We start from the raw sequence: 17,267 nt of genomic DNA on the forward strand, positions 1-17,267 counted from the left end.
GTCACAGTCGGTATAGCAAGCGTAGCTCTGCGTCCTACGCTTCTAACGCGACTCCCATGGCCGTATCTGATGCAAGTGGTCTTCCTCGTGAGCGTGGCTAACATATACACAGAAGAGTTTCCAAAGTATAACTGCTGGTAGCTTCAGCATATTTATATTAATTATATGACCAAATCACGCCAATTACTATTGATTGAGCTAGTCCAACAATAATATTACATTAATATACCCGCATTTTTTTCCACAGGCAAAGTTTTTTAAAATGTTCTATGTTTTGTCTATCTTGTGTCTGAAAAGTGCTTTATTCCTGTACAATTACAATAATGATGTTAAACAAACTTGTGTCCTCTCATGAATGTGGCTTGTGTTAAATGTACAATAACAAAATTATATGTAGCCTTAGTACTTAGTATAATCACTAGCGCCATCTACACTGTATACAAGGTAATGGTTGTATAACATTTATTATCTGTGCCTGTACTTCTAAATAAAAAAAGACTTTCCAGTGTATTTCACTGTATTTTTATTATTATGGGCCCAGAGCCTTAAAATAATTAGTATTAATGAGAAATAAGTTCAGTGTGTATAATGTCTACAAACTATTTAGTTAATGTTCCGAAATTGAAGGGACGTGAAAACTATGACGACTGGTGTTTCACCGCAGAAAACGTACTCGTTTTGGAGGGAATGGCGGATAGCATAAAAACCCCTTTGTTATTAACTGCTATAGCGGATGAAAAAAAGAATGATTTAAAGGCAAAAGCAAAACTTATATTGACAATTGACGCGTCTCTTTATGTGCATATTAAACAAGCAGCTACAACTTTCGACTTGTAGAAGACCCTAAAGAACATGTTCGATGATTCGGGATATTCTCGAAAAATTAGTTTGCTGAGGAACCTTATAAGTATACGCCTTGACGAGTTACGTTAGTCAAATCATCGAAACTGCTCAAAAATTGAACGGGGCAGGCTTTGAAATAAATGACCAATGGATTGGATCACTTGTGTTGGCTGGTTTACCAGAAAAATTCGGACCTATGCTTATGGCAATCGAACATTCGGGTATTAACATAACTGTGATCTGTTGATGAAATGTAGTTTGCCGAAACAGAACGACAAACATCGAAACTAAAATACTATCGCGTTTATAATATTAGTAACGAAATTATCAGCCTAATTTTCTGTACAGTTAGTACCTATTGTACACCTGCATCCACATGCATGGCTGCCCAATACGCGTCGCTGGTCACAAATTGCGATCAATAACACTAACAGTTCCCTTTGGGATTGCGCGTTTGTCATCATTGCATTGTTTGATGAATGTTTACTCTTACCGTGAAGAGCATATCGACCGGTCCATTCATTGCAAATTCACTGCTATTGTCAATAGTAGATCCAGCCCAATAGATATAGTAGGCAAGCCAACTTGCCATTTAGGTGAGTGTACACGGTGTGTCGGGACTGTTGGGTTGCTGTGGCTTGAATGTTGTGCTGCTGTTTATTATGACAATTGTTACAAATATTACTCTTTATACTAACTACATATACAGTTAAGTTGTCAAGTATTCCATTGTTCCATTCCAGCATGTTTATTTTTTTTTTAAACCTGCTATCTACCTAGATAGCTTAGACCAGGTGGGTCCGAAGCCGAGGCGGTGTGAATCGCTCGCCGGCCCCTGCTAACAGATGCACTCATTACTGTTGTACTGTTAATGAGTACAATTCACACTGCATGACATCTTACATCTTGTACAATCTTTGGGTTTGCTCGGCCAGGGCTTGCAGGGGCGTGATTAATTCATTTACCAAGAGAGATGCTGGGTCACTTCTATTAAAATATTTTGGCGACCTTTGATCGTCAAAGGTCGTCAAAGTTTAACGTAAATATTTATTTATTGGTAACATAAGTAGGTCTTGTTCCGGCATTGTTAATTTTATCGAATTTGTACTATTAGAATGTTTTCTCTAAAAAGTTCTTCTTGACCAGGATGACGTAGTTGATCGTGATGAATAAATACATTCAAACTGAATTTAGCAAGAAATCATCATGACTTCCAAACTAGATTTATCACAGTTACAGAAAACTTCTGCTAATTTGTTCTAAATTGTCTAAACAGACACCAGACTAGCATTGTTTGCTGGAGAACCTGATAATTTTGGTGTGGGCGTCGGACAAACTACACGGAATTATTACACTGTATGTAAAAAGTGTAAATGCAATAGAGAGAAAGGTACAGTTAGATATTTGGTAAAGTCTAGATGTTAGAAATCATCCACCATTCATAAAATAGTTGTCAGTATTGAGACACCATTATTATAAAGATTGGATTCGCATTTTGATCTTTCCAAAATGTCCATTTATTTGTTGGTGATCGCAAAGGTCCTAATAAACTGTCCACTTGCTGTACCACAAAATTAAGTACCTATAAACAAATGACGATACTATTAATGTTAAACTATACTATTAATGGTAAAATTAATTACACTACCTCGACTTTCTTCAGCACAGCAGGGGGTCAGCAATAGTCAGCATCTCAGGTCATTGACATTACATCCTTGACCTAGTGAAAGCTGCGTGCATCGAGCACATTACGTTACTCAATTAATTCCTAGTCAGGAATCCATTCGTCATCAATGAGAGGATAATCGTTATTATCAGGACCGGTCAACTGCGCGCTGCCTCGTGAAGAATGTTGACATTTGCTGTGAATTATGTTGTTCTTTCAAAGCGTACGTAGTACTATTTTGTCAACGTCTATAATGCTTCTTAATTACCATTGAAAGTTTTAGGTATTAATTATGCATGAGTATGTAGTATTCTACTATATTAATGTATTTATTTTATTTTATCCAATGAAATATTAATTATAATGAAAATTTCAATATCCATTTTAAAGTTCGTAGTTCTGATTGTCTTTCTTGTTATGTTCGTTCAAGCCGCGTCACCCAAGAAATATAATGAGGAATTATAGAGTCTGTCACATAATTATGAAAATCGTCAGCGTTCGTTTGACTTAAAGCAACACATTAAAAATAAAAGGACATTCTACTTGATAATCTATCACTATATACCCCACGCCACGTGGGAGAATCTTCAATATAACAACATTCAATTACAATAAACATCGCCTTGCAGGTGATACACTGCAGTGTTATCAAAGCCGGTAAATTCAAAGATATGCGCGGAGTGAGCGATGGGCTACATACTACACGTCGTTGTCTCGTGTACATTTATTGAGTTGTCACTTTGCATTAGGGTTTACAGTTAAACAGCTTCATATCACCGATTGAATTAAGATTTAACAGTGGTTTATCTTCTGTTTGCTTGTAATGTTTTCCGTCGCGAAGTATTAACGCAGTAGGTAGTAGATCCAAAGATATAATAATCCATGTGTTATTCTAATCTAGCTTTTTTGAACACAACTCGCGCTACTAGATCGCCAGGCCAAAATTGTGTCCACGAAATCAAAAGATATATAACATTTCAAAATAAAATAATGCTTTTACATGTTAGCATGGAAACGCCGGACGCTTTCCATCAAGTAATAAAATATTTTAGACCAATAGCATGTATGCAATAAAAATAATTATGAATTCTCTGGTGCAAATAAACTTACAGCAATTAAAATTCCTAATGTGAAACAGCCAAACAAACTAGGAAAGGATCCCGTCCACGTGTCAATAAATCACTGTAATTGGCGCCGGGCCCACTGCCTCCCCCGCGCATTCTGCGGCGCTAATTATTCTGCTAGTTTCGAACTCCAACTGTCCGTTGTTCGATGGTCGCTTCGATATTTCCCGGTTGCGAGGGATGGGTGGAGGACATGATACAATGCAGCACAAAGGTAATTCTAAACTGCTTTATCCGGTGTTTGTATTTTTCTTGAATAAAATTCTGTCAGATCTACATTTCGTTACCAAAACTAAAATTCATGCTAGAGGAATCTTGAGAATCACATTAACTTAACTGAATAAATTTAATACATCCAATAAAAGTGACAAGTCCATAACGAAAAGAAAAATAATTTATCATATTCTGTACGAAGTCTGCAAATGCCAGGCTATAATCAACATCACTGTCAATCAACAGTATGCGTTCTGTGGGATTTAAACAGGCGATAAGACAAACTGCTAGACCAGGATATTACAATCAATATTTCATTACGAAAACAGTATCAATCTACGTTATGATGTGATCTTTATCTCCCAGCTGGTGCAGCTGACTATCTGTGATCCCAAAATGATATCATTTATCAAGAATTTGCGTCAATATCATCAATACATATAATAAAATTGAAGAAAGGCCAAATTTGTACATTGGATATATTTTTTAATTCTTCATGGAATATACTTAGTTACTGATATAGATGACGAAAATATAGTTTTGGAAATTTTTGTCTGTCTGTCTGAACGCGCATCACTCGAAATCTACTGGACCGATTTGCTTGAAATTTGGTATGTAGGTACCTTATATACCGGGTTAACATCTTAGATACATTTCATCCCGGTAAATGGTCAGGTTCCCGTAGGATAATTGAAAAACTATTTATGAATAAAAAATGTCTCAGAATCCCGGGTTAACATCTTATAGACATTTCATCCTGGAAAATGAGGGGGGTCCTCCCGGGGATTTACTGATTTAAAATTTTGTAGAAAGGTAAACAGAATATAAACAAATAGTTTTTACCGATTAAATGTGATATAGATATAATGGGCGCAGTATGTATCAATATGTCAATATAAAACTCTTCCGTTACTGAGTGACTGACTGACTGACAGACAACATACACCCGAAACTGCTGGGCGGGAAGCTGAAATTTGGCATGTAGGTGAGTGTAGGTGAGCACTAAGAGAGGATTTTTGGGAATTCTACTCCGAAGGGGGTGAAAGGGGTGAAATCTGTAAATATGAAAGTTCTACGCCGTTGAAGTTAGTGACTTGAAAATTTGGATGTTGATTGTTTACAACAAAGTAATGAATACGTGTTTCAGATCAATCCCTTCATAAGGGGGGTGAAAGATTGTATGGGACTTAATACAATTTTCAAGATAAAAAGCTAAAAATTAGCACACTTACTTTTTGTAGTAAATAACAGTAATATGAAATACAAAAAATGTTTAATTTACGTTTGTGGTTAATAAAAAACCGGGACGTAAAACGTCATGGAAAATGGGACGGCACGCGTTGCAGAAAGTGGGAGTGGAAGTAGGAGCGGAGACACGTAGTGGGAAACAGGACGGGACACATTGCAAAAAACATGATGGCATAATATGTAGGAAACGGTACGAGATATCTACTTTACATTAGATAGCAGGAAGCGGGATTGGACAAGTTTGCGGGACGAGACACGCAGCGGGAAACAGAAAATTGAACTAAAGATGAGAAAAAATGCGAATTGTTTACCAGTCTTACAGAGTATGCGAAAAAAAATTACTGATATTTAGATTTGCTATGAAATTCACGCGGGCGAAGCCGCGGGCAAAAGCTAGTAATCAATAAAAGTTTGCACCAAAAATAAGGTGAATAAAATTTGTCTCAATCGCTGTACTAAAAGAATGGAATCGTTTATTCGCATAAAACGAGCATATCAATACTTATTACAATATAGACACATTGATATTAGATCGCTAACTCCAACAGTAAACAGTAAAACAGTATGACGAAAATGAATGCAGCGTCAGATGTTGTAGTACTATCCGAGTAGTATTACATCCAAGGCAGTGGCAGGATTTCAATCAATGTGCGCGAAGGCTGGAGTTTGTCGTAACCTGGATATTAATTACAGGCAGATCGTAAATCTTTGCAGTATTAAATAAGTTTCCATGTGCTCGGTGTAAGAGAATAAATACATGTGTATTTTTTAATTATTAGAAATAAATTTCGATATTAAAAATCAATATTATTATAATATAGTTCTGTATTATTATCGATTAGCTCAAATATTTAATAACATTTTAGGGAACTCGCGACGATCTTGCAGTCAACTGTCTGATCAAGAGTTCGGACCGCGCCCGAGACTAATTATGAAGAAGGGATTCCCAAAATTTTATGTTCGCAGATCAGTTAACCATTTAGTTACATTTTGTTTCAGTATTTTGTGTAGTTGTTTCTGTCTAATTGGTAGTTATAGTTATATTTAGGGCACGTAGGTACAACGATGCTAGATCATAGTGCATACGATTTCAGCGCCCCCTGATCCTGGCGCCCTCGGCTGCAGCCTAATTAGCGTTCGTAAGGGTTAATCAGGCTCGGATGTCTAGGCATTGACGACGAATGCTTAAGAGAACTTTCTATCCTTTTATAATTCTTTATTACGAATGATCTCAAAAGTTTCATTTGTGAATTCAATTTCATTTTCCATTTTCATTTTTGTGAATTTGATATAATTTTTCATTTTCCTCTGCAACACTTACCTACGTTCTGTTCTAAGCCTAGCTACAGGGCAGGTCCGCTATCATCCATCACATAATTACGGTCGTGGGAGACGCGATATTGAAAGATCTGATTGCGCTGAGTAATGTATCCGCGTTATCAATGTAATGATAAGCGCCTCTGAAGCTGATACTGCACCGGTCTGGTATGAAACTCATAATTCACGAGATACCTACCTATATTAACTGTGTCGAAATTATTTGATTCAGGTTATAGAGCATACACTGCTTCCGTGTGTCACTTACTCTAGAGATGAGGATAGGTGGGTGGATAATAGCAATGTTCTTTGCCTTCCCTACCTTGAGACGAAATAAACATGATACATGGTGTATGTATCAACTATAGGTTGAGGACGTTTAAATATCAGAAAATAATAATATTTCACATTACTATTCGCCGCTAAACACTGTCGCCTTCTTTCACTTTTTTATTTAATTATTTCTATTTCGATTTTGGAAATCTCATTACGCTTTAAATAAGCCTTCTTTAAACAGCTACCAGAATAGTAAAATAAGCAATTTAGTGTTGACCATTTCCATGTAGTGTCATGAAGAAGACGTACCACTCCACGGCGACCCATCACATCACGTTCAATATGTAAACCTGAAGGTACAGTGGTAATTATATTGATATTGATGTATATCAATTCACGGCTTGGCGACAAATTGTCGTTGTTGTTATAAACATAAATTATTATAACATTATACGATAGCATTTGTTTTAATCTAAAATAAATTATTCTATTAAAGTTTATAGCTACTATAAAATGTATATAAGTATGCATTTAATTCTGTGTCATGTATTATATTTACTAAACTACTCGCTGCGCACCGTGTTTCCACCTGAATGGGAATCGATCATTCATGTTAGGTCTAATTGTACACAACGGAATGTTTTATCAATATAGGTTCGGTGGGTTCTGAGTTCGCCAGGAAGGTTTTCTATAATGAGAAGAACTTATGTCATTTGTGGCAGAGTGACATAAACATATGTAGCTCTTCTAAGTTAGCTATCTTTGTATTCGATTTGTTTTTCTCTACTTGCCGATTCATTTCTCATATATATTTTTGAGTCACCATCATCTAAACCACGTCCAATTTAAATTAAAAGCATAATATGAATAGCGGGGTATTGGTCTATCGACTGATGAATATTTAGAAAGTGTAATCAGCGGGTAATTAAAAGCGGGCGGAGTCGCGGGGCGGACTAGGCAATGAATAATGCAGGTCGGTAATTTGAACAAATATTGTGTCAGGTTGTGCCTCCCACGCGATCAATATAAAATAATTTATTTGTACCAATAAATAGACTGATTTAATTGGTTAGCGCTTTATTTGTTGCGGCTCATACATTTTAATTGGGGAACTACTGGAGCCTGCAGCTGCGAGTGTATAGGGTTGTGTGCATGGTCGTGCAACATTAGCTTGCAATGTCCAGCCAGACCCTTGAGCTAGACCGACGTCTACAATCTGAATCAAGGTCAACCGTCAACCTCTGGTTTATATTTGGTTATCTTCTCAGTTCGCAGGGCTCTTTATTCTTAAACGGTGCAAATTATACACTTCATTATATATTACAATGCGTGCTGTGCAAGCGTTGTGTGCCGTTTAATATATTTTCAGTTTAGTTTTAGTATAATAATACTGTTCATAATTCCAACATTTTTAGAATTTTTATATGGGTTTTGGTGGTAGAACTATCGACAGAAAGCAATCGTTTGGTTTATCTTCAATATCCTTTTTGTAAATAGAAAATTAACATTAATTACGATATTTAGTTAGTGTGGTCTGGAAAGGAAACTTAAAAACCAAGTATTTATGTCATTAACTGGTCGTAATCCTGATAATAATTCTGATAATAACACTCCACAAAGGATACCGAGCGATTTTTATTATGATTCGAGGCGTGAGACTGGGGTCCTTTTAATTGAAGATAGCGGGTGTGAACTGTGGACCTCGGGTGTACCAATTTTATGACGACCGACCTGCTTGTTTATAGTTCAGGATACATTGTTAGTTTAGAAGTGTGACTTTAAGTTTATGATAAAAGGTCCTTAAGGACGACTCTGAAAATAATGACAAAAATGAAAAATATACCTGTATAGATATATTTTCCATGTTTTCTGTAATTTGCGTAGTTGATTAACTTTTATTTTGCTTTCGTACCACTATTATATCTTTCCCGAAAATAACGAATGTGTTACACTTTAGAACCTTAATACATTAAGTTCTTTTTTGCACACATCTATACCATACACAACAAGAAACATCATATATTATTGAAGCTATCCAAATCCATTATAAATTTATCGTTATATTTATTGAAACAGGATAATTGGAAATGCTATGGTCGCATTAAAATAAAACTTTTCAGTTTTACTATATTGGAGATTTCCAAGAACTGTACAAGATGTGATCTAAGACAATATCTCAGTCTGGAATTTATTAATAAGAACAAAAGCTATTCCAATGGCAACGCATTCCTGAGCCGTGTTTACTGCTGTTGACTGTATAGAATGCTAGTTATGGTGTCAATCGGTGGTTTATGGCTTTGGAAGATTGATGAAGATCGCTTCGTAAGTTTGTGTTTAGTTGTTGGAATTTATTATTTATGCTAAATTAAAGCCGCTACCTTTCAGACAACAAGGATTTTTAAGTACCTATGTAAGTACGTTAAAAATACACCTAGGTGTGGATACATCGAACTTTAAGTACTTATTTTGGCTTATATTGAACTTTAAGTACGACTTTGGAACTTTGAAGTGGACTTTATAGTTGAACAAATGTGAAACGCAATTAACTATTGTGTTCATCACAGAAAGAAAGTTAAGCTAACTTTCTTTCTGTGATGAACAAGAAAACTGTAGATAATATTTTATCAACAGCACCTTAAGTATCAAAGTATGCTGTAGCGGTATGCCATTTTTTATAATTTTAGTAATTCTTATTGTGAAATGAAATATTTTTGATGCGACACTAGACGTTATGTGCTAGAGGAAATAAAATAATCGATGTCAGTCCTATTTTTCTCAGGGGGGGGGGGGGGGGGTCGATGCAACAGTTTTGATACCTACAACCTACTTATTTTTTTTTAATCGCCAAAATTAAAAAACAAAGGCCTCGTGGCCAGGTGGTCCTAGTCTGGGATCTCACATTCCTATTAAAACATTACGCAATCGGCGCGCGAGACATCGCGCCGAGGCGATATATTACGGGGACGATATATTCCGAATAATCGGATCTTATTAACATACCGACAGATTTATAGACCACGGGGAGGGCTGCGAGCTTAGAACTGACTTAAGTTTCATGATGATGCCGTTAACTAACCGTAGTACCAACATGTGGTAAATTTAAAAAAAAGCAGAAAAAGGAAAAAAGCAGTGTTTGGCTTTTTATTCTGAAGATTAGTTTTGACGAACAAAATTAAGGATGAATCTTGTTATTGTTATAATAGAGTCTTAAATCATTTTAAAAATAAAAACAATTGAAAAGTGGAACAGTGTTCATAATACTTAACACTAGATAAATATTATACAATTATAAATAATTAACATTTCAAATTAGCATATGGAATAAAATCTCTATATGATTCTTAGCTTCTTGTTAGAAGGTCGAGTCTCCTAGACTTGGGAGCTAATTGGAATGGTTTCAACTGGTGGTTCTAATTTTGATTTATGACTACGTTTTTACAAACTAAATCTCCGAAATCCTATTGTGTCGAAAAATATCGGAAAATTTACATATGCTATACAAAATGTTGATAAATATAAAGATTAAGCTTAACAAAGCACTTCTGTCTAGATTTTTTTACTTTTGCATAACTTTTGTCTTCCTTAATATTAAATTTTCAAAGTTATACCTAGCTTCGTTTCAGAAATTGTCATAAAACGTTAAATTAATAGAAACGAACTCTTCGACTAACTCTCCGATAATATAATACGATCGTGTACAGAGTCCCGGACGTTACCGGAACGACGTGATAATTTAGAAACGTCAGTAATACATTGTATAATCTGTGTAATACACGTAATACTCTGTAATAGCCGACATCGTCGAGGTTATTAGGTAAATTCAATGTAATTTATAGGCGATAAGCTCGTCGACTATATTTCTTTTTAGTAGACTTTAATATTGTGGCTTGCCGTGAATGATTTGCTGTAACTATATTCTTCTACAAAAAGAGTTTGATCAAGTGATGAACATGAAATTAACTTAATTTCTGTTTCCATTGCCTGGAAAACATCATCATTTTGTCGTATGCCAAATGTGACAAATAACCTAATTATTGTGACATCACTGCCGCATCCTCCAGATACAATAACCCATTTGTAAAACCAACTCGCGGTCTGCAGACCGTGTCGCTCTGTCCGACGGTCCGTGGTGTCCGGTGCGCGGCAATGTAATATAATTAACGGTCATATTACCAGTTTTGTTAGAAACCTTTGTAAAAAAAAACTTAAACTTGGTGAGAGATAGCAACAAGTAGCATTTTTGATTTTTCTTGTTCTCATGCAATTACCCTAAAATGTGTTGTAAGTAGCAGTTGCATCGAGTTCGACTGGTTTCATATCTGCGTCTACATTCTTCAATATCGCCGTATTGGTCGCTGTTATTAAATAATTGTAAGGTTTTATCCAAGGTTTTTTTTGTGAAAAATACTAATTTTTATTTATCCGGTTTATCTGCCTTTGCCATTCTGTCCTGTCTCATGTTACTCACAGGAAGGATCATTTGGTATAGTAGAAAATTTCTTGAACTATTTTAGAATTAGTATATATGTTGTGATATTGCTTTTCTAAAATTTAAAGTGTCGCACACTTCAATGTTTTTCAATGTATTATTTCTCGGTTTTGAGAAAATGTTTCTTATTCTCTCTTTTTTTGATCCAGTCATTGATATTTCATTAGATTAGCTATAACTTTTACTTTATGTGAATCGATAAGAATTAGTTATTTTTTATTATCTTAAATTAACCTCGTATAATATTCAGCTCTAAAACATAGTAGTTAAGTGCAGCTAGAGCCTGGACGAGCAGCCGTAACGTGATCGTAACAGCTTCTTGAGTGACTCGGGTCGTAACGCTCAAGGCAGCTTGCATTGCATTACTAATAATTACGCCTTTATTTTACACATAACGATTTGTAGGATTCACTAGCTCCGTATTTCAATAGCCATTGTTATATGTGTTTGTGTGTCTGGGAAATATTATGGTAACATAGTCGAAGGAAATTTTGTCGAAATTGATATTATTTGATTCATTGCACTAAAGTTCTGGTGAAAATGGACAGACACATAAATTCTGTTATAAAAAAAAATAATAAAATATTTAAATACCTAGTTTAGAATTTCATGAATTTATGTAATTGGCGAGTGTGCAAGCTGCCGCTAGCGGCGCGCGTCTCTGCTCGTACTTTATGCGAATGAATGCGCTTCGTAATGCTAAGTGATATCGCTGCATGGCGGGCCCAGACTACTCACTTCCTAGACTATACACACAGTGATTCCTGAATTATTTAAATTTTTACTTTTACATTCAAATGCTGAGCACTATTTCTTACTCTTGTGACTTTACGAAATATCTGTGGAGATAAATTTTACGAAAATAGTCTATGAATGATGCTTAAGATAAAATAAAAAAAATTACACGGAGTACTAATTTTGAAAATTTTGAGTAGTACTCAAAATTTTCAAAATTACAAGGAAAGGACAACGTCAGTGTTGACGCACGGTTGACGCATTTTTGGAATTTCATTACTTAACCGTGATAATTAAGCGGGTCCAAAAAAAATCATTATTGTTAAATAAGCCCACCAATAATACTTCAAGAGAAATACCCGTCTTTGCCGGCAATATATTCCATAGAGTATTAACAGCGTGTAATTTTCCGGCTGTATTCACTGAACATTCGCCGTCTCTCATTCAAGATGCGATTATAGTTGAGTATTGGGTACACCACATTTCGTTATTTTCATTGTCCTATGTTTTGTTTCAGCGATGGTTTGACAATGCTACGTTGTGTTTGTTTCATAAATGGTGGTACTACGATGGGAGTACTATAGTATATTTCTGACTATCTCACTTGATGATTAAATACTTTTCTTTTTATGAATTTATGTTCCTTTTTCGTATTTTTTTGTCATCTGTCCATCTCAGCTTTACCCTTCGTATTTGTCTAAAAGCATCACGTAGGTTTCACCATCTATGAGACTAATCGTTCCATGGGCATCGTACATTAGTGTTGTTGTGCTGTGTGTTTGGCTATCTGTCCGATAGGATCAGCGGATAGATAGTGATCTATGAAGCGGCGCTTCTGTTGCCAGTAACTCGCCTTCACATTCAGCGAGCAGACGATGCAAGTTACTATACGATATTTTATAAAAGTTTCATATTTTCCCCAGAAAGTATCAAGTTGAATATATTAGATACATGTACAATACGTCAATGTCAGACATAGACAACTTAATTTTCATGATTTTAGATCTACAAGATCAAAAATCATTAAATGTAATCGGTATCTAAAATCATAATATGTAATTTTGACTCCTTTGAAATATGAAACAAACAGTTACGTAAATATTATGCCACTTGCCTACTGTGAACCTCCCTCATGACTCCCACTTAATGTAAATAACGGCTAGGGTTGTGATGGCCAGCAATTAATAGGTTGGCTTTGCGGGATTAGTGTACTGATTTATGTGAAGTCACGGGGATGCGCGTCTCACATGATTTGCAGAGGGCGTTTTGGAATATACGATGGCGTGAGATTAGAAACGTATAGAAATAAATACTTCAGAAACCGTGCATGACCGGTTGACATTTATCTTTGCGAGATGGAGTCCTGTGGAACCATTATTTAATGTATATTTACACGTGTTTAGGATCATCATCATCAGCCTGTAGCGGTCCACTGCTGGACACAGGCCTCTGCCAAGGTGCGCCACTGCTGTCGGTTTTGGGCTTTGTATTTTGGATATCCCTAACATATACTTATTCATAACTAGTTTAATAATTTAGAAGCTATGGATTGTTCAGATAAATGGAATTTTATTTAATAGAAAGAATCCTCTGTTATATGATGTTATGTAAAATTGTCTCAACTAATTACATGAGGGAAAGTGAGGGGAAGAAAAAGTAAAGGAGAGGTGCTTGTCCAGCCAGCCAGTAGTGGAATGTAACGTCCGCAGGCTGGCAAGAAAAATGTTACTTTGTTGTTTTTGACGTTGGTACCTATGTCTATTTACACACAAAAATACTTTTTTGGACTTTTTGATCAAATCATCGTTAGTTCAGAGCTTGTCAGTGATTTGAAAACAGACATGTAATCCCACACGGGTTCTCCTATATTTCGAGTTACAGTACCCTAAAAATCACAAGCACCACAATGTATTATTATTCGGCAGCTCCCGGACTACGACCACGCTGAATGTCTCTATCCGGTACGTGTTAGATGATATCGTTGAAATTATACCCGCGGAGCTGGTCTGTGGAGCTATTATGATTATAGTTTGGATTCTGTTTTTTTATATGCAGGTAGGTAGGAGATTACTTATTCCAATAGCGGAGCCCGGAGCTCGGCGCGGGTCTATTAGCATCTATCTAAGCCTGCTCCTTGGTTAGCCGTTGAGAGGAGGATACTAAGGTCTGCTTGGCTACTTTTTCAATATTGTTTAACATGTGTTTTTATTATTCTTAGCTCAGGATAAAAAAAAACTTAAATTGAAATTTAAAACCACACTAAAGTCCTGACAACACACTTCTAAAAACTTACCAAATAATAACGAGAAATTCAAATAACTATTTCAATATCCTTGGTTTCCTTTCTTGCTTGTCTAAATCACACACATCTTTAAAAATCGCAATTTAAACTCATGGATATAACAAACAGGAAAGTATTTCAAATCCCGCTCAGTCCGACTAAATTCTAAGAACAAATGCCGATTTTAAGAGTATGCATGGGAATCGAGATAGATCGACGATTAATAATCGAATTTCGATTATTAATTTTGCATCAATTTAGCGGTTTCCGTTCGAAAATTAATAACATTTCGGTATTTTGATATATAGATTCCATTTGATAGTAATTTTATTTTGTTCACAATTTATATGTATATTCGACACACTTCTTTGAATATCTAAAACGAGATCTGTTTTGTTTCTGAATTTTTAACATTTAAATGTGAATTGAATAATTTGCTAGATTTAATAATTTTATTTGCTAGATTTCGTGGGAAATTTAGATAGATCGTATCGACTACTTATTTTTCTTATCAATGTGTTTACAGGTAACTTAAGTTTAAGAAAATAAAGATTTCAAGTCGTGATCATACTTTATATAGCTTCATATTTACATACATACGATTAATGAAATTACTCAAATCGATTGACGGACAGCTAGCACAACACTTGCTTATTGGAACGCAAAACCTTCTTCAATGCGTTTGCGTTATTTTTCAAGGCAAATTTCGTTCACACCCAAACGTTAACTTGGGAGTTAACAAACCCGCGTTTATGGTATCGTGGGCGAGTAGGCGGGGCAGTAAAGTTCGAAATTCAAAATGATCAGCTGTCATAACCATCCTACTTTACAAGCGATTTTGAATTCTACATCTGAAGTTTTAGAGAAAGTTTTAGCTTACTATGAGACGTATAAAGGTGATTACATACTGGATGGCTGAAAGGATTGACAGTAATGATGGGTTAGGTCGGTCGGCATCAGATTGCGTGTAGAAATCGTGTGAAAACGTCCTAGCCGATATCGGTTACAAATAAGGCTAGTGATTTGCAATATTTAGTACAATAGTTGAATAATTCACATTGGATTTTGATGGAAAATTATAGTTTTGGCGTTCATGGGGATTGTTAGTACAAATCAGAAAATAGAAATATCTAATATTTTTTAAAACACGAAACTGTCATCTAATTTATGTTTGTGAAGACGTGGAATAATAAATAGCGTTCTGGTCCGGGCAATCAATTCGCAATTCATTTCTAAAATATTTTTAAGCTAATTAGATCCCTTCCAAGATAATACGGAACATTATTTATTTTTTTGTTTATTTTACTTATTGAAAATTGGTTTGTCCGGTTTCGCGATTTATTGTGCGTAATGACGGGGTCTCAGCACAGCCATTGTGATTTTGCAGCGTTTTTGTAGCGGTAATAAGATGTTGATGTATGGGATCAATTACGTTTTTGTTGGGCTGGTAGCGGCCAATTTAGAGATTGCCCTTATTACGAGGAGATACGAGTAGGATAGGAATATATGGAGGCGTCGTAAATGTGCGTTAAGTTAAGCTTATCGCAGTTGAGTCTTACTCAATTCAAAGGAAGACAGTGATTGTTAACTAATGAATGTGCAACTTAGACGCACTGAAGTACCATAAAGACAAATATTAAATGGTAAATCTAAAGCATAGCTTATTTGAAATAGTATTGTCTTACTAAAAAGTATTTGTAGAAAGACACTTAATTGACTTTTGCTCAAAAGTTCTGTATCCTCACACAGTGGGCTACTCTTTCCCTCCCTTACTCCGCGCCGCTGCGGTCGCAAGTGGGATCAATTCATTTTTAGAGATTTTTGGAACCGTGTTAGTAAAATGAGATTTTTTAGGTTGCCATGTTTTATTTCGCAGGTTTTAGCTCGCAGGCTTTCATTATTTGCACATAATGAAAGCCTGCGAGTTGCCTGCAAGTTTCATTAAGTATTATATAGAGTGAAGTTGATTTAAATCTTTCATTCTTATGAGTACCTAGTTTAGTCAGGCATGACATGTTTAATCTAGGGTTCTTTTAAATTATTTTAGGTACAGAAATTAATATTTAAACAACACACGCTGACCTTTTCAAATGGTAAACAAACTATGAGATAGATGAAATCAATTAAAAGCCTCGTAATTACAAAACGTTATCTACAGATCGTACTCAATGATTAATAAGTTTGACTTTACGAAACGTAATCGGATATATTCGTAGTGTCGCAAATGTATCTAATTACCTAGTGCGTCTACGCAATCAAATGTCTCCCGTGACCACACTCATATGCGCTCTGTGGGCGAAGTGCGGGTTTGCATTTCACTTCTCACCATCGAATCGATTCGAAGTAAGACACAGCGAACTAATCACATTGCTCCATTGTGACGCAACGACAACCACACTGCAATGTGATTGGTTCGCTGCGTGTCACTTACACGAGCTGTACGTGGAATGCCAGAGGTGTAGGTTGAACAGTGTTACTGTTATCTTTGTTCAGGAACTGAGTTGTACCGTCTGACCCAGGATTGATACACTATCAGAGAAGATTGTACTATTAGATCGATTTCTAAAAAAGAATACTGCTAATAGATGAAATAAGCCTATGATAATATAGATTTAAGTATAAAACTTTACATCAGGCAAAAGTATGAGATTCAGTGAGAGATGCCAAAGATAGAACCCAAAAAGGACTTCTTGTGGTTTAAGATAATGATGATGTTGAAGAAGAATATGATACCGACCTGAGACAGAGCAGCAGCAGCACAACAGTTGTCGCGGGCACTGATCGCACGCGACACACACATACCGACATGTTTCACATCCTATCGCTTGTTGTCACATGTCCACTCTCACTTGGCACTGTATTCTGATTTAGTTTCATGGGTTGTGCTTGTGATGGATTGCTTAGGAGTTTGTGGGGTCTGAAACAAGAGATTTGAAATTAGTTGCTTGTTTCATTTCAAGATTTAATGGCATTATACTCAGTCCCTCTCTATCCGAGTATCTTCGTCATTATCTGTTTGCATATATTTTTAATTCCACTGCTATTTATAATGGTTAAGAAAATCAAATATATATA

The 17,267-nt window shown here is 35.7% G+C and overlaps 1 protein-coding gene across 2 annotated transcripts in view; it reads right to left on the minus strand.

Annotated features, from left to right (window-relative positions):
* Window positions 1-17,267, minus strand: part of Wnt2 (Wnt oncogene analog 2) — a 54,168-nt gene that overhangs the window by 9,759 nt on the left and 27,142 nt on the right. For both annotated transcript variants that reach the window (XM_053764412.1, XM_053764411.1), the window contains exon 2: window positions 16,930-17,109. In XM_053764412.1, the coding sequence (XP_053620387.1) occupies window positions 16,930-17,000 (71 nt within the window). In that variant the 5' untranslated portion in view covers window positions 17,001-17,109. The remainder of the gene's footprint in view (window positions 1-16,929; window positions 17,110-17,267) is intronic.

This window comes from Plodia interpunctella, chromosome 25, assembly GCF_027563975.2.
Source record: "Plodia interpunctella isolate USDA-ARS_2022_Savannah chromosome 25, ilPloInte3.2, whole genome shotgun sequence".
NCBI lineage: Eukaryota > Metazoa > Arthropoda > Insecta > Lepidoptera > Pyralidae > Plodia > Plodia interpunctella.